Source organism: Ovis aries, chromosome X (assembly GCF_016772045.2).
Source record: "Ovis aries strain OAR_USU_Benz2616 breed Rambouillet chromosome X, ARS-UI_Ramb_v3.0, whole genome shotgun sequence".
NCBI classification, from domain to species: domain Eukaryota; kingdom Metazoa; phylum Chordata; class Mammalia; order Artiodactyla; family Bovidae; genus Ovis; species Ovis aries.
Window position 1 is genome coordinate 109,350,697 of NC_056080.1, and position 19,401 is coordinate 109,370,097.

General features: G+C 41.6%; 1 protein-coding gene across 1 annotated transcript; it reads left to right on the forward strand.

Annotated features, from left to right (window-relative positions):
* Positions 1-2,093: 2,093 nt before the first annotated feature.
* On the forward strand, positions 2,094-3,848 carry LOC114111676 (putative testis-expressed protein 13C). Its single transcript, XM_027963477.1, has one exon. The coding sequence runs from the start codon at positions 2,094-2,096 to the stop codon at positions 3,846-3,848; it is 1,755 nt and encodes a 584-aa protein (XP_027819278.1).
* The last annotated feature ends 15,553 nt before the right edge of the window (positions 3,849-19,401 follow it).

Consider the following 19,401-nt stretch of genomic DNA (forward strand, 5'->3'; position numbering starts at 1 on the left):
GACTTTCTCCCTTACATCAGAGTAAGTGCCACTGATTGCATTATCAGAAATATCTCCCTAACATTAGGAAAGCTAGCCAATTCTGCAGCCAAAGTAGTAGCAGCCAAACAACAATCACTTGACTTAGTGGCTAAAGTAGTTTTAGACGTTTACATAGCCCTTGATAATCTACTCGTTGAACAATGAGGCATTTGTGAGATGTTGCACATGGATAAGTATTTCTGAAGATATCAAAACTTGATTACACAAAATCAGAGAATAAGCACACTTGTTGCAATAAATTTCATCTGACATGATCCTCTTATTTGTTCAGTCGGCTACCTTCAAGTCTAAGGTTGTGGCTTAGAACCATCATACAAACTGAATTTTTCATGTTACTTTCAATTCTACTTTGTATAAGTATTTGTAAGCTTTGTAGCTATTGCTTGTTAAATTCTTTTAGAAATAATGTACAATAAAGTGATGCTAGCTTAATGCTTCAAGATAATCTCTAACACTTATGACTTTGATAAGATAAATAATTTAGGTGGAAAATGCTTAAGAGTTCCTCCTATCCTTCCTTGTTACTCAAATGTGACCTCAACAGTTTCTAATGTGTATACTTTCCCTCTGACATGGCACATGACAAGGATCAGGAAAGGTCCTTCCTGGCTCTGAGGAACAAAATCACCAAATATAGAAAACCTGACTCTTGATCAGCAATACTTCCAAGGAAAGATTTTGATCAAAAGGGGGAAATGTAAAAATCAAAAAAGGAAACGTACCATTCTTACAGCTTATTTTACATATTCCAGCAGGAAGAACTTTACACACCCCAGCAATTAGAAGGAAGATTTTCTCTTTGCACAGCAACACACAGCCAATGGGAAACTGCCATAACTCTGCCAATGAGAAGCTGCCACAATCCTAAACTCTTGCTCCCATTCAAAAACTTTAATTAAAAACAGTCCCTCCAAACTTCCTCCTTTCCTCTTTAAAGATCACTCCTCTTCTTTGTTCATTGGAGTTGCTTACAGTTTGCCACACTTCATATGTCCTGAATTTAATACTTCTGCTTTTCCAAAATAAACTCAATTTTGCTGACTGAATTATTTACCTGTTTTGTTTTGTTTTGTTTTGTTTTTAGGTTGAAACTGGTAATCAGGATGCCTTACACTATCTGGTATAGGGATGGTATCTGTCATATGGGATATTTACTTCCTGCTTTTAGGGGGATGAGGGTCAGGGTGTCCTTACACTGGCTGTTTCTTAAGTAAATTTAATTCAAACTAATAAATATGCCAAAGTGGCATATTTACCTGGTTCCTACTGCTTCCCTACCATGCAGCCTCATCACTTTCCTCACATCAGTAGTGCAAGCACAGCTTTCTCTCTCAAGTCTCTCCCAACACTGTCCAACCCCTTTTAGGGTTTTGATAGACCCCAAGTTTGCACCTTATTTACCTCCCTATACTAGGGGTCTTGAAGCCCCAGTCTCCTTAACCTCAACTCTCTACCCCCCAAATCCACGTCCCCCCCACTCAAGTTCTCTGATCTCCATTGATTCACCCTTCCTTTTACAACGGCATAGAGAGTATGTGTGTGTGCGTGTGTGTATGTGTGCGGTTACAGCCCCTAGGTGCATGATTGGCAACTATTAGCATCTGGAAGGGATCCGCAGAGCCTGCTGCCACAGAGTGCTTGGGTCCTGCTGCCTGCACCAACTCCCCCCTCCCCTCTGCCACGTCTGGTCTCATTGCGGCACCCAGTGCAGCTTCCGGTCCGCTCACCCTGTAGAGGGGGCTCTGGCTGGGTGGCAGGTCTAGCAGCCTTGTGTGCATGTGACTCAGCACGCCTGTGACGAGTCACATTCTCTGCACTTTGGCGGTTGGCACGGTGGTGAGTGGACGTGTTCTACTTTCGGTGAGGAAAGCGGGACCCTGTGAGGGACAAAAGAGGCGGGCGAGGAGGCCAGGACTGAACTAGGACTCAAGGAGGACTGAGCCGGGAGGTGAAGGGCAGACTTGGTAGCGGCTGCGGCTTTTACCTGCCGCGACTGTCGGAAGGCAGCGTCTTCCTCAGTGAGGTGGTTGGTTGACTAGGCCTCAGCAGCCATGGCTGTGGACTTTGGGGACCATGCCAGTGGCTTTCGCCACATTGATGTAATCAAGTTCATCAACAATGAGGTCCTTGTGAACGGGGGTGGCCCCGATTTCTACGTGGCCTTCCGCTCGCGACCCTGGAGCAAGATAGAGGATCAGTTGCAAACCGTGGTTGCTGACCCCCGGGTGCCGCACAACATCAAGAGGGCCTGTGCCTGGAGTGCACTGGCATTGAGCGTGCGTGTGGGTGCAAGGCAGTGGGAGCAGCAGGCGCACCGTATCAGGCAGCTCCAGGAGCAGGTGGGGGAGCGTGAGGCGGCTTCCTGGGCCCTGGCCAATGAGCTGAAGCGCCTCCGTGAGGAGCGTCAGGAGGCGGCAGTGCATTTACGAAGTGCACGGTACACCCTGAAGCAGGTGATGGATGAGCGAGATATGTTGCGCTGGCGACTGCTCCAGTTTGAGAGATCGGCCCAGCTAGCACCTGTGGCACATGAAATGCTGCCTGGGCCTGGAGCTGAGCAGCTTGGGGCTACAGCATGGCCCATGAATGTACCGGCGCACGGAAAGATGGTGGCTCTGGGAGCACAGGGCATGCCGCATTCAGAGAGTCAGATGGCAGCCCCAGCAGCTGTGGTTTATGTCCCCGGACCCCAGAGCTCCTTTGCCCAGGCAATGCAACCCCGTCCACCAATGCCGGTGCCACATCCATTCCCATGCCATGTGCCATTTCCATCGGGATACCCATATGTGACACCTTTAGCAGTTATGGAAGGGGGAGCAGTCACAGCACCAGCAGTGCCAGGAGCAGTCGCACCCCAGATGCCTCCTCTGGGGATCTACCCACCTGGTCAGTGGGCTGCAGGGGGGGCCCAGGAAGAGATGGCCCCACCATATGACCCGAGTTTCAATGCCCAGGAGGAATATTCTGACAACCTCCAGGGGGAATATGCCCAGGAGGCCTGCAGAAGCCACAACCGAGAAGAAGGTGCTGTGTGTCCCCAGGGGATGTCCACACTGGGGGACAGCAGAAGCCAGAGCCGAGAGGAAGGTGCTGTGTGTCCCCAGGGGATGTCCTCCGTGGAGGACAGCAGAATCCAGAGCCAAGAGGAAGGTGCTGTGTGTCCCCAGGAGATGTCCTCCCTGCCGGATAGCAGAAGCCAGAGCCTAGAGGAAGGTGCTGTGTGTCCCCAGGGGATGTCCTCCCTGCAGGACAGCAGAAGCCAGAGCCGAGAGGAGGGTGCTGTGTGTCCCCAGGAGATGTCCTCCCTGCCGGATAGCAGAAGCCAGAGCCTAGAGGAAGGTGCTGTGTGTCCCCAGGTGATGTCCTCCGTCGGGGACAGCAGAAACCACAGCCGAGAGGAAGGTGCTGTGTGTCCCCAGGGGACAGCGCCCCAGGGAGACAGCAGGAGCCACAGCCAGAAAGAATGTCCAGTGATGCCCCAGGGGAAGTACTCCATGGGCAGCGGCAAGTTCCCCAAACAAGAAGGTCCAGAGAGGCTCCAGGGGACATGTCCCTCGGGGTCCAGCAAATGTTATATTGTGAGAAAAAGCCCCAAGAAACAGGAGCAAAAGACCAAGCAACCCAAAGAGAAAAAATCCTCAAATTTCCAGCATCAGCAGAAGCCTGCTATACATCCCATTCAAAATTGTTGGGAGTGCCTGCATTGTAAAGCAGTGAATTTTCCACGGCGCAAGGCCTGCTATAAATGCAAGATCGGCTGCAGGGCATTTGAGAGTGGAGGCCTGGATCCAGGACAAGCTCACTGATTTCCGGAAGGTAAGTAAGAATGGAAACACTCCAAGGAAAAACCAGTTTCCTAACAACCTCTCCTCTTTTGATCAAAAAGTAACTCATTTACTTCACAGAAAATTTGAAAACCAAAATTATGAAATAAAAAATTAAATAAAATAATCCATTATTTCATTACTCAAATTAAGCACCTTTTATCATCTGAGCACACATACAAATATATACACACATGCATGCACACACACAATTATATTCTTATTTTGTACACTTATTTTTACAAAGATAGACTACTTTGAGTATTACGTGTTTAAAATAGAGGACTTCTAATTCCTTTTAAGTTTGCAGGTACTGGATTCTGGATGGCTGATGCTAATTGGTTAGACACTGAAGTCATGAAGAATTTTTTTTTCTTTTTCACTAATTTCTGTTTTCTTATTAACCACCTTTTCCTGAAAATGCCACCTTTTCCTGTCTTTGCCTCAGAATAGCCATATGCTTTTAGAGTTATATGCTACATTGAATTTTAGGAGTACTGTTTTTCCTTGAAAATGCTATTGTTCTTTTGTAAACTACTGTAGTGTTCATGTTTGCTTCTTGTATTTAAGTTTTATAGGTAGGAGCTCATTTTTGTCTCTGAGCCCCACGGAATTTGCCTGTTGCTGAAGAATCTGAACCTATCCTATTTAGAAGATCTTCCAAGCTCCTAGGGAAATCACACTTCATTTCTGACTGACCTGCACCTCAGTGAGACCCCCTGGCTGGCTGAAGCTAAGAAGAAGTCAGGGAAGAAGAGATGCTTTTGGGACTTAGAGGGAAAAGGGATACAAAATAATTTTGTTAGGATTTAATTTCTCTGTTGATATGGAATTATTTCAGAAGTGCTGGGGGGGTGGGTTTGCAGTGTTAAATTCTACAGATGATAGCAAATTTGATGGATTTCATTTAATTAAACAAATAGTTACCGATTGTCTAGTATATGATAGGAGGTAGAATTATATTGTATTATCTAGTGTACACAAATCTTTTTGGTGAGTTTGGTTAGATGACAGGGGACAGCATAATTTGAGATACATTATAGATTAGAGGTGACTTTATTTTGCATGTCGTGTGGACTTTGGATAAACCCAATTGAAATAGCATCCAGATATTTCTGTAGTTCTGGGGGCAAGATCAAAGAGATTTTTGTGGATGGACTTGATTTCCGAACTGTTCATCTCGTTGGTCCCAGATGACACAAATGAGTAGTGGCAAAGAGCAGGAAAGTTCAGGCAGGACTTTTCTGATACTCTCCTGATTTCCTCCCTCGAGAGGGACAGCTAGTTTCTTGGTTGCCTGAAAGAACACTGGGTGACTGACTTAAAGAAGTGCTTGGGGGCGTGTTGGCGATACCACTTCAGGCAGCCACTATCCCAAGTCCCTTTCCAGCCAGTGGATGAAGAACAAAATGGATTCCAAGGACAGACATCATGCTGTGGATGGTGCTTCTCTTGGGAGGACTAATTGGATTAAAAGTAGAACTGGACTGGGACAAGTACTCTTGAGAATGCCCTTGGGCCCTTCTCTTCCACTTTGTGTGTTCTCTGCAGGTGCTCTGCTCCCCTGAGGCACCTGCTGCAAGCCAGGGGAAGCCAGGGTAAAGCCCAAGGGCTGGGAAGTCAGATCAGTCTCCAGTCTGAACAAGAGATGTCCTAAAGTTTCCCCAAGAGATTCCAGCTCACCAGGCTCAGGCTCTGTCAGAAGTTTTCTGTTTCTAACTAGTAATAAAGTGTTCACTTATTGCTGTATCTTCTGTGTAGTGTGTACCTTGGGGGCAGGTTTGCTCGGAAGTGGCAGTTGATTTAATTATTTTAAATTAATTAATATTTTTTGGTTGAGCCATGAGGCTTGTAGGAACTTAGTTCTGCAACCAGGGAATGAACCCAGGCCCATGGCAGTGAAAACACTGAGTCCTAACCACTGGACCTCCAGGTAATTCCCAGAAGTGACCATTTAAATCTGAATCTTCCCTCCATCTCACTGAGAAGACTGAAAGTTAAATGTCTTTCACTATTGAAGGACCCCTCTTCTTCCTGTGAGTTACCCAAGAATGGGAGGGGGAGGGCCTTCTATGGGGGCCTTCAGTCCATTGTTACTGTCACTGGTACTCTCACTGTCCAAGTCCACATGGTCTCTTGAGGGTGGGCATGTCTGCTTCTCTATAGCCAATGGGGGTTAAAGGTGTCTGCCAGTGCTGGAAGCCCTGATGCCCTAGTCTTTCTACATGCACCAAAGTCTCTCTACAATCACCATTTCCTTCTGGGGCTCTGCTTTCTCCCTGGGGTCCTGGTATGGAGTAAGGAGTATGTAGGCATTATAAAGCAGTATTCTTTCTCTAGGTCATTCCTTTCATAGCATAATTTGGTCCAAGTGCACAGGATTATAGAAAACCAGATACAGGCTGTCTGGGATAAGAGGTGCCAAGATCTGAATATCTTCTTGGAATGAGTATGGTGAGATGAGGGGGTGGAAGAGAAAAATGACCCTGTCATATGAGAACTCTCCTTTCTCAGAAATGACTAATGGTAAGAGCCTTGGCTAGGGATAGGAATGTAGGAAAAGAAGAGGATTATCAGGGTGAATAAACAAAATTATTTGAGAGGGAGGGGAGAAGATAGTATGATATTTTGTGGGTCCTAATGTCCCCTGTACACTTGGAAAGGTGGGCATGTGCTGGTATTTTTCCTGTTGGATATAAATTCAGTGCTGGTGCAATAGAGGAAGAGTACAAATGGTGGTGGAGGAAAAGAAGAAAGAATCAGGCCTGGCAGCAGCCACTGCCATTATTGATGATAGGAGTGGGCCTGGTACTGCTCCCTTACAGGCACTTATGAAGGTGGTGATGCTGGAGGAGGGATATGGGTATTTCTCTGAGGAGGAGGGTGTAGAGGAGGTGGAAAGAGGTTTTTAGATCCTGTGGAAGCTTCAGAGCAAGAGAAGATGCAATCTGTGTGGGGAAAGTGAAGGATCACAACAATATTCTTCACACCACCTCCTCACCATCCTATCATCTCGTACCTGCTATTGGACCCTACACAGGAGCAGCATCTTCAAATGCCTATTTCTATATCCACAATTAGTATGCCATCTATCATTTAACCCCTTTCATTCCCACTAGTAAAAGCAGAATCAGAATAAGTGCCTTAAATAAGAGCACTTCCTGTGAGAGCATCTGCTACTAGAACAGCCTATCAGCAGGCGTGGGTTACAAAAAAGTCCCTGTGGTAGATAAGAGGTGGCAGCAGCTTCAATATCAGAATGGACAAGAGCAAAAGGCTCAGCATTTCTTAAGATCCCTTAGAAATGAGAGAATTCTACCTTGTAAAGACAAGGAACTGGAATGATGAAAGTGGTAAGAAATGATTCCTGGGATGCAACCATGCTTCAAATAAAGGAGATGTCTAATCCTGGACAGGCATTCTGTCTTCTTATGGGGCTAGTTGTCCTCTTTGATTTCAGAAATGTAAGAGAGAACCAAGGAGATCTGAAACAAAAGAAATCAATTTCCTGAGTATATGTCTGATTATAAACACAGCTATATAAAAATAGCTATAAATGTAGCTTGATTTCACTTTAGAAAAATTAGAAAAAAAAATTCAACCAGAATTTCACCACTAGAGGTACCACTATTTATATTTTTATGTGTTTAATTCCATATCTGTATATATACACACTTATATTGGCATGATAAATTTTTTAAAGCATTTTTTGGCAATTGTACATCTTTTCTAGTCTTTTTTATTGTGGTTAAAAAAAACCATCAGGTCTAGTTATTAACTATAAACATGTTTCCAGAACTTTTCTGTCTTGCATAATTGAAATTTTATAGCCTTATTTTAAATTAACATATTAATTTTTTTTTCTTTTACACCTGTGTGCCCCAGTGTTGGAGTCCCCTTGTTCCAGACTCCTAAGGAGTCTGGCTCATGCCACCCGTTAAGCAAACCCCAGTCCTCTTCAATGTCTTTCCTCCTATTCAGAGCCACAGTGCAGCTCCACCTTGGCTCAGGGCCTGTGGCCAGGTGTCCGAGACGGACCTCTGGCTTAGAGGGATTCAGGGATTGGACTTTCCCGAGGCCAGAACGGGGCAGTGAACGGCACATGCAAGGGGCGTTAAGTCTTCTCTTGAGGCAGTGACGTGGGGCCCCAAGGTCCGAAACTAAAACAACCCGAGCCCACCCATTCCACTGCACGTGGCTGTGGCCAGTTGTTCCTCCCAGAAGTAGCCAGATGTCTAGAATTCGTCCCAGGAGACCATCGCTGCCTGTACTTGAAGTCTCTCTGCCTAAGAACAGGGTCCTGCTCTCTCGGAATCAGCCCAATTGCGAGCATCCTGCGATGGGGAAGCTGGCCCCTTTACCCGAGCCCCTCCATCTGGAAACATTCTGTTTTCAACAGCACAGGGGACGCCTGCCAACCCACTCCAATGTTCTTGCCTGGAGAATCCCAGGGACGGGGGAGCCTGGTGGGCTGCCGTCTATGGGGTCGCACAGAGTCGGACACGACTGAAGCGACTTAGCAGCAGCAGCAGCAGCAGGGGACGCCTGCAGCCAGGGCCGAGGGCCAGACCCTGGTGCAGCTGCGTGGAGTGTGGGGTTTCCCAGGAAGGCAAAGACAGGGTGCAGTTGGAGCGTGCAGGATACACTTTGTGGCTTCGGGTGAGTGTGGAGGTGTAAATGTGAATACAGAGGGAGGGGTAGAGAGAGAGTGAGCTAGGATGCACTGATCTCAAGAGGTGGCCCAGAAGACGGTGGAATTAGTCTAATAGCGCAGCCACCGCTACCTCACGCCCCAGAGGAAACCAAGTCTCGAGGGATCTCACGGGATCTCGGGAGTTCTACTGGGACGGGCAGGGGAGCCCTAGGATGAGAAACACTGGGCAGTGGCGGGTGCCGGAAGCCTCCGGTTCTGAACTCGTCCAGCAAAGACTTTGGCTTGCACCATTTATCAAGCAAACCCCATCCTCATCTATGCCTCACCCTCCCTCCACTCCCCCAGTCAGAGTGACTGTGTGGCGCCTGTTCCCAGGAGCCCCGAAGGTTGAGCAGGGGAATCACCGCTGATGCCAGAATGGGTGAGTGAGCTGTGTGTGTGATATATTCATATTAATATTTTAATATTAATCTGTGAACAACATCTGCAAAAAAAATTATGTGATAAGGTATTCCCATGAGCCCTAAATAGAAGAGGCTGGGGGCAAGTGACAGCTGCAAGACCTGAGCAATCTGTGAAGGAATGAGCATAGAGAAATAATGGCTCATTGCACAGGCCAGAAAATAGGAAGACCCTAAAATACTCTGTGAACCAAAATACTCTACAGGTATTTACTAGAAAACACAATGGACCAATTTGAGAAAAGCAAGTGGAACTAAAAATGGGTGCAAGTGATACTTGATAAGGTTGATGGGGTTGGAGCATCTAGATATCACAAATTCGCAGAATTCACAGCCGATGCTCCCTTCCAGGATAGACGCGCACGGACAAGAGAGATGCCATTCTGCTCCGTATTTTCTCTTTTAATAACTTTGTTTGGGATTTTACTTCTCTCATTTTCTGTTACTCATTTTAAAATGAAATTAGTTTTTCTGAACTTGTAGAAGGAGGCATGGCTCAGCAGAATTTTTTCTAATATCTCAAAGCTCACATCTGTTGTTTTGGCTGCTGCTGCTGCTGCTAAGTTGCTTCAGTCCTGTCTGACTCTGTGCAACTCCATAGACGGCAGCCCACCAGGCTCCTCTGTCCCTGGGATTCTCCAGGCAAGAATACTGGAGTGGGTTGCCATTTCCTTCTCCAGTGCGTGCATGCATGCTAAGTTGCTTCAGTTGTGTCTGACTCTGCTAAGTTGCTTCAGTTGTGTCTGACTCTGTGGGACCCTATGGACAGCAGCCCACCAGGATCCTCTGTCCACAGGAAATTCCAGGCAAGAATACTGGAGTGGGTTGCCATTTCCTTCTCCCTGTTGTTTTGGTGTGGTCTTCAAAAAGCAACTTGGTTTTCTATAGTTCTGGAGGCTAGAAGTTCAAAATCAAGGTGTCAGCAGAGTTGGACAATGAGGGGTGAGCAGGAAGCATCTGTTCCAGACCTCTCTCCTTAGCTTATGAATGGCCATTGTCTACCAGTTCCTCTTCAAATCGTCTTTCATCTATGTATATCTCTGTTTCTGTGTACATATTTCTGCTTTTTATAAAGATACCAATCATATTGTATTGGGGCCCACCCTAATGACCTCATCTTTAATAACATCTGCAGTGATCCTATTTCCAAGGTCAGTACCTATTTTGAGGTACTGGAGTCTAGTACTTCATCCTGTGAAATTTTAGGGGACACAATTCAACCCATAAGAATCCTGAATATAGTTTTTTCTACCTAGATATGTAAATTTAAGACCAATTAAAATTCTTAAAGCTCTTGGAACTCTTTTCTAATATAGTGTGTAAACTAGATTTAACTCTCAGCCTTGCCACTTGTTAGCTGTGTGATATTAAGCAAGTTCCTTATCTGTGCCTCAGTTTTCCCATCTATAAAATGGGAATAATAATACCTATTGAATAAGAATGTTATGAGGATTAAATGAAATAATATATGAAAATGCACTTAGAACAGTACTGGCTTCAGTTTATAAAATAATTTGTATGATTTTTTTCCTTACTCAGAAGTAACAATGAAACCTAACTGAATAGTATTAAACAGGCAGTCTCTCTGAATAGTTACCAAATAAAATACAAGCATATGGAAATGTGTAATTTTAAACTTTCTTGTTGATGAGAGAAGTAATTAATTTCTCTCATTAATAATTAATGAGGCCCTGGGTGAGGGCCTTAATTCCTGTAGAAGAACTCAGAGATGTGTACCAAATTGTTATGTATATCCCTTGAAGAGAAACCAGGACTTTGCTACATCGCTGCACCATCATTTTTTGACTGCCTTTCTTTTATTTCTGCATTCCCTCACTCCTCTAATTAGTTAACTGTTTGAATCTGTCCTTTGGAACTCAAGAAAGCTCTGGGAGGCAGAAACCTTTTTCCTAAAAACAGGAAAGGCTTTTGTACTTGGGAGGGTCCCACAGGATTCTGCTTGATTTCAATTAGCCTCTAGAAACTGGAATAGGCAAAGGAATGGATTCTTCTCTAGAACCTCCAGAAGGGAATGCACCACTACTGATGCCTTGAGGTTAGCTCAGTGAGATTCAATTCAAACTTATGATTTCCAGAACTGTAAGATGATAAATTCTTGTTATCTTAAACTGCTAAGTAGGTGATAATTTGTTATAGCAGCAGTAAGAAACTAATGCAGCAGAATTCGGTTCTTCAAGTATTATTGGAGTGAGGGCCTCAGTTCCTTGCTGGTGGTTGGCCAGAGGCCATCCTCAGTTCCTTGTGATATGGACCTCTTCAGCTTGATTCATCAGAGCAACCTCTCAAAAAGAGCAAAAACAAGAGAGAGTGAGAGAAATGAAAAGATGGAAGTCACAGTGTTTTGTAACCTAGTTACAGAAGGGACATCTCATCACTTATGGTGTATTCCATTTGCTAGAAACCAGTCATAAGGTCCAGCCCACAGTGGAGGGGAGGGGATCACATAAGACTGTGGACTCAGAGAGACAGGGATCAAGGTACTATGTCAGAAGCTGCCTACCACAAGTACTGATACAAACTCACAGTATTTTCATGTTTAAAACCATGTGGACTTCTGGCAAGCTCACTGTTCTTACTTTATTTAGTTTTCTTTCTCATCTGTTATATTTTCATTAAAATATGTATGTATGTGGTATACAGAAATAAGAAGAGAATATGAATGAAATATTAAATGTTGTGATCTCTGGTGGAAGGATTTCAAGACCTTTGAAATATTCTTTTCGAGTTTTACAATGAGCATGTTTTATATATAATCAAAATTAAAATTTTATGAAACTATTTGAAAAATTAAAAGATAAAACTCTCTACATTTATGAATGCTTCATGCTAATTTTGATATGTGCATTGGGTTCTTAAGCTTATTTTCATTGAAAGCAAGTTATATTCTGCATTCATGAACCATATACCCCAACATTGTCTTTTATTACAGAATAAATGGGTCATAGGTTTCATTGGAAAATAATTAAAAGACTTAGAATGAATTAAAAATTTATTGTAAAAATATAGAAATCTCTCTTAACCTCTTATGAGAGATATAGAGCAACAGAACTTTGAAAAAATTCAAAGATTATTTTTTAAAATCATATGCATAAAGGTCTTACATGTGTCTGAGGCCTTCACCTATTTTTTATGGAGTTTGTCATGCCCCTGGATAGTTCCGTATTTAAACATGTAGAAGTAAGTTTCAACTGAAGAAAAGACACTTTTTCCCTGGTTTGTTATAAGTAAGATTTGTCATAACACTGAAAGTGAAGGATATGCTCTGAGGTTTCTCTGAAAAAAAAAAAATGACAACTTAGCAATGATTCAAATTGGACATACCTTTGCTTTTATAAGAAAAGCAAAGTGAATATATTGATTTGATTTCCTCATAATAATGAGTTACATGACCAGCTAAAACACTAGCAAAGAATAATTCATATATAATTACATTCTGTCCCTAGGAAAAATTGAGTGCTTTATAAAACTGCTTTGAAGCTAAGATAATATGAAAAGAAAAACATTGTTTTCTGGAAAACATATTCACAACATGGTTTTTGTTATATTTCTCACCTTTAAAAGAAAAGTATAGTATCTGTTATTAGAGTGGAGGAACTCACCTTTTCTTCTGCCTGCAATTTGATTTTACGTGTTGAATATGTTTGATTAAAATACTTTATAATTGTGTGTGTGTGTGTGTGTGTGATCTCATATGAGAGACCAGTATTTTTGTGAAGCTGAAAGTCATAGCTTCTCCTGGCCAGAGAGAAGGGGACCAAATAAACAAATGACTGTCTGCTGTGGCATTTAACAAATGCACGTAACATTCATTTTTCTTTTGATCCCTATTGTTTGTACTTGTATTGTTCTGTGAGATGTTAAAAGGGCAAGATAAAATTAATAGTGTCTAATAATAATGATGAGAAAGGGACTGAAGGAATATTTGAAAATGTGTTTATCATCTGCAGAATGAGAGACAACACATGATGTTGTAGGACTACTTTTGTTTTTACCTTTAAGAAAATAAGTGGAAACATGCATGAGATGTACCCAGTAAAGAGAACTATATATATTAGAGTATTTGTGTTCATTTACAGTTACCATTTTCTGTTAACTTTTGATATTTATAGCTGTGGCTTTGAACTGCATAATACACATCATTCCTGGAAATCATTTATGTATAAATATATACACTCGTGCGATTACAATTTATGTTTTGATCACCTAATATTTTAAGTACCCAAGTTTCATGATGATCACATATTATGACATGCTTAGGTATGCCAAACTATGCTATGATATATTACAGGATACCTTACTGCCTAGTGGCCATATAGCTGCTTTCCCAGAAGCAGTGATAAACATGGTTAGGAATGGAACAGTGATTAGTATTAATCACTGTTCACATCAATGAAGTGATTATTGGAACTAGTCATTTTCTTTTTTTTTCTTTTAATTCATTTATTTTAATTGGAGGCTAATTACTTTACAGTATTCTGGTGGTTTTTGCCATACATCGACTTGAGGTGCTTTTTAAAACTTTTTGTTTTGAGGAGTGGCCTGCCAAAACAACTTACAAGAAAGCTTGTTCAAGGGAATTTGTAAACAAATGATAGAAATTCAGCAATGCTTTGGTGATTCAATTTTTTGGTGATTAACATATTGTTTTGTTATTTTAATGATTGAGTAGCCTAAAGACTATTATCTTATTAGGAATGTTCCTAAGGGGCTTTTTTCTTTGCAATTAAAAAAAATAGTTTGTCAAAATGGGCAGTATTCAAAGTGATCGTGCTTTTTACCAGTTACCAAAGGAATAGAATGTCTGAATTTCTGTAGCAAACTCAAATTTGCTCCCAGCAAATCAGTCTGCAACTGGGGATTCAGGTTCTATTTATCTAATTCTAAAATAAAAGTGAAAAAAAAATCTGCTATACCCTTAGTTTTATTTTCATATGTGTGAGTACAACTACACAGATATTTTGAAAATATTCAGGTGAGATTTTCTTTCCCTTAATCTGTTAGTCAGCAGAGAGATATATGAATTTTCATCTAAATACTTGAAGTTTATCATGGAGTTTATTTTTCTTTTTCCTTTAAAATACACGTTTCTACTACAAGTTTCAAATTTGTTTTACGCCAAACCATTGTCAGCATATATATGCCATGTAAAAGATTTAATATGAGGATTTGCAAACTTATGGAGTTTTAGTAGTCTTTTAACATTATTTTTAAGGATGACCCTAAGTCCATAAAAGGATGTATAGCATATATATTTATTTTTAAAGTATTTACTTTGGAAGTTGGAAAGGACGTTAAAGGTCATTGGACATCAGAACTTTCCAGTCCTATTTGCAACTTTCCTCAAAGTGATCATTTGGCTTCCACGTGTTCAAGTGAATAGTTTACTCCCACATCCTACCCAGGAATTTATAACCTCTAGAGAAAGCAAGGATTTTCCTTATACCAAGATGAAAACTGACATGTGGCAACTTCTTCTCAACAGTTCCAATTTCTTTTTTTGAGGAGTTTATAGAAGTAAATCTAGTATCTTTCCGTTGACTTCTCTTTGTCAGATTAAACATTATAATTCCTTTACCTGTTCATAATATAAAATGGCTTTGAATTCTTTCATCAGTTTGACTGCTTTCATATCAGCAGATTCTTAAATTATGGCTCACAGAATTGAACATCATACTCAGGTGTGATCTGAAGATATTGACTTCCATCTTTAAAATAATGTGCTGTATTAATATAACCTAAATTGTAACCCAATTTTTGAAGGCTAACTCATTTTGTGTTATTTTTTAACTAAAATGTCCAAATCTTTTCTATATTTTATTAATATATATTGTTGCTGAGTCATGTCTTTCCATTTTGTATTTGTAGAGTTGGTTTTTTTGAATCCAAATCCAGGACCTTATACTTATCTCTATAATTTTCATCTTGTTAGATTCCACCTGTCATTTTCCAAACCTGTGATAATCCAAAGTGATTCTGATTTTTACCAACAAAAGCATTTTCTCTTCCACCCAGATTTGTGACATTTACCAATTTGCTAGATATGCCATTCATATTTTCAGAGAATTCACTAATCAAATTATTAAACAGGCCTATCGTTGATCTCCTTTTAGGTTAACATTATTCCATTTTAGGTCAACGTTGTTTTGTTAAATTTCATCCTTGTTTTAGGCATTCAACTAACTCTACATTCCCTTAACTTTAGCATCATTTGGCTCCACATTTCTCCATCCTGTTAAAATCTGGCAAAAATCTGATATCTAGAGATAGTACCAATTATTTACCCTTCCAGAAGAGAAAATTAAAATGAAAATGAAGTGGATTTTTTTTTTTTTTTTGCAAAACAGAAGTTTTTTCTGTGGCTGCTCTAGAATGTGGTTCTGAAAGCATCAAGGTGGCACTTAACCTGTTAATTGTATTACCTAATGAAATCAAGTCAAACATCATTTATTGACTGCTTACTCTATTCAGAGTACTCTGATAGACAAGTAGGATACCAAGAAATAATTTTATGATCCTTTTTAATGAAACACATTGTATTTTTATGGTCACAGATTGCCCTATACCTCAATGTTAGCTGATCACCTTATAATTCCTGTTGCCCTGATCACAAGGGAGACTTTCTGTGAGAGATTATGAATGGCACATTGTGAACACATCCTGTCAGAAACAGAAACCAAATCCCAAACTCTAATGTAGTCCTTTTCAATTTTTTTAACCACAGAAGATATACATTTTACATCAATATCTATTATATATATGTGTGTGTGAGTGTGGGTATATGAATATATGTTAAAATGTGTGCACATAAGTGTATATACATATATATCATCATACCGCATATATGTGTGCTGCTGCTGCTGCTAAGTTGCTTCAGTCTTGTCCGACTCTGTCCGACCCCATAGATGGCAGCTCACCAGGCTCCCCGATCCCTGGGACTCTCCAGGCAAGAACACTGGAGTGGGTTGCCATTTCCTTCTCCAATGCATGAAAGTGAAAAGTGAAAGGGAAGTCACTGAGTCGTGTCCAACTCTCAGTGACCCCATGGACTACAGCCCACCAGGCTCCTCCGTCCATGGGATTTTCCAGGCAAGGGTACTGGAGTGTGGTGTCATTGCCTTCTCCGGCATATATGTGTATATAATGCCAAAGAAATATTTCACAATATAGTATTTACTTGTCTTTGCTGGGTTTTCTAAACTTGTCTAATCTATTAAATTTTTAAAATTCAGTAACACTAAATTTCTCTTATGATGGTAGGTTTACTATATCATCCTTAGTCTTGAAGTAGGGAGATAATATACTCAAATGTAGCAGAGATATATATTCCTAGTCTAAGCACAGTGAGGATGTATAGTCCTCCATATTGTCTAGGCTACCATCTCCTCTGTGTGATCTAGGATATGGTTCTCTATAGATTAGGTTATTCCAAGGAGAAAATTTATCTGTTCAGCCTCCTTTGGAGAATGAGAGATGTGAACAGAATGTTGGAGGCAGGATGCAACTGAACATCTATTAAGAAACAATTATGTACCAGCCACTGTTTAAGATATTTTACAAATTTGCTTAATTTGGCCTTCAAAAAGAAGTGAGGATCAAAGACTGTAGTAATCTGCCTAAGGTCACTAAGTTCCTTTATTTAAGAAGCCTGAATTTAGGCCCCGGAGTCTTTCTGACTTCAGAGCCTGTGTATACTCCACTATGCTGCATTCACTTCCACTTTAAAATCTGATTTGCTATTATGTATTTGAACTGCCTTTTCCTTTCCACCCAATTCATCAAAACTTCAGTTGCCTTTCAAGCAAGATTTCTTTGTAATACAAATTGTTGTACTCCAAGTCCCTTCTGTATTCCTTATTTGAGACTCAGATTTGTATGGTGGTTAATAGCATAGACTAGAAACTTTGGAGCCAGATATCCTGGGTTTGAATCTTGGCCCTTCCACTTTGTTAGCAGTGTCAACTTGGATAAGTTATCTAGCTTCTCAGTGCCCAAATTTTCTCATCTGTAAAAATAAGATATTTGTAGCTACCTCACTAGGGTTCGTGTGAGGATTAAAATGAATGAGTAAAGGAAAGTAAAAAATAAATGGGGAAACAATGGAAATAGTAACAGACTTTATTTGGGGGGCTCCAAAATCACTGCAGATGGTGACTGCAACCATGAAATTAAAAGACGCTTGCTCCTTGGAAGAAAAGTTATGACCAACCTAGACAGCGTATTAAAAAGCAGAGACATTACTTTGCCAACAAAGGTCCATCTAGTCAAAGCTATGGTTTTTCTAGTAGTCATGTATGGATGTGAGAGTTGGACCATAAAGAAAGCTGAGTGCTGAAGAACTGATGCTTTTGAACTGTGGTGTTGGAGAAGACTCCTCAGAGTCCCTGGGACAGCAAGGAGAACCCACTCGTTCATCCTAAAGGAAATCAGTCCTGAATATTCATTGGAAGGACTGATGCTAAAGCTGAAACTCCAATACTTTGGCCACCTGGTGCGAAGAGCTGACTTGTTTATAAAGACCCTGATGCTGGGAAAAATTGAAGGCAGGAGAAGGGGATGACAGAGGATGAGGTGGTTGGATGGCATCAAGAGTCTGAGTAAGCTCTGGGAGTTGGTGATGCACAGGGAAGCCTGGCGTACTTCAGTCCATGGGGTCGCAAAGAGTCGAACACGACTGAGTGCCTGAACTGAAAGTAAAGCACTTAGATGGTATAGTGGCTTGCAAGTAGTACTCTGTGTTAGTTATTATAAATGTCCTGCTGCTGCTGCTGCTAGGTCAATTCAGTCGTGTCCGACTCTGTGCGATCCCATAGACGGCAGCCCACCAGGCTCCTCTGTCCCTGGGATTCTCCAGGCAAGAACACTGGAGTGGGTTGCTATTTCCTTCTCCAGTAAATGTCCTGTGTGCTTACTTATTGGGTGCATTCCATTTCAGGAGAATAGCTAGCGGCCTGCCATGCTGTGTGAGATGCTGAAAGGACCAACTGGAAGAAAATTGTCTTCTGTGATGCTCTTTCATGGTATTCCTTTTTGTGCTATTCACTCAGTCGTGTCTGACTCTTTTTGACCCCATGGACTCTAACCGTCTAGGCTGCTCTGTCCATGGGATTCTCCAGGCAGGAGTACTGGAGTGGGTTGCCAGTTCCTTCTCCAGGGGTTCCTTCTTATGTGGTCTGAAATTCTGTTAGTTACTAATGGGAAATACAAAGAGAAGGAGGGGACTCTGTCTCCTGAAGGACTCAGCAACTAACTCAAGTTAGTAGGAAACTGTGTACTCTCTTGTTCTCTGATATTAAACCAGACTTAAATATATCTGATTAAACTGGGGACTGGTAAAGGATGGAGAGGCCTAGCAAGAGCAGGTGTGGTGCACTGCTTCCAGCCCTGCTTCAACCACAGGGCTGTTTGCCTCCTCCACTCCTCAAGGCAAAATCAGCAGTCTCCCTCCCCCTTATGTGTGCATCCTAGATCCTGAACCCTAATCAAAGTTAATGCCTAAATAGTCAGTTTGAACCAAAGAACTGAGAGTTGACTGTATTATTCCCATCTTAAATGTGAGGAAGCTTAAAAAGGCTAAGTAATTTGCCTTATATCAGGGTGTGTGGCATTATTATGTGTGGCATTATTGACATTTTGGCCCAGATAATTCTGTTTTCAAGGGGCTATCTTGTGCACTATAGGATGTTTAATATCATACATAGTCTTTACAAAGTAGATGCTAGTTGCACTTACCAGCTATGAAAACCAAAAATGTCTCTACCCATTGCCAAACATTCTGGGCATTTAAGGACAGGTTATAAAATTATCTCCTGTTAAGAATCACTGCCTTAGGTCATAAGCTTGTAATGTGGGAGCCGAGAGTCAAACTTGACTCTACTGTTTCAGAATCCCATGATTTTCAACATTGTGTGAAACTGTTCCTATAAAATGTGACACAGATATGCCCTGAATGGCCAGGCTGAATAAAAGAGTACATGTTATGAGAAGTCAGGTGTAGGGGGTGCCAAACTTAACCCAACTCACAATGACTGCAAAACTCATTATAAACAGCTTCTTATGTTAGGGCTTCCCACTGCTAAGGGAAATGTAACATGTGTGAGGCCTTGAAGCCCTTTCTGAAGTGAGTTAGAAGAGCTTCCAGAGCAGAGACACAAATGTGCAGGTGGTAGAAGAGAAGCATCAGGAAATCAGGCTCTTTAACACTTGCTTCAGCGTCTCAGAGCACTGGAAGTAAGTATGCAGAGTTCTGATATGGACCAACATGACTGGATACATGCAATCTATTTCGTGTTCACTCACAAGAGTGAAGGTACTAGAGGAACTGGATAGACGTCTTTAAATTTCTTTGAAGATGGTATGGATCTGAAATTCTCTAGTAAATGCGCTTCGTTCCCAGTGATAG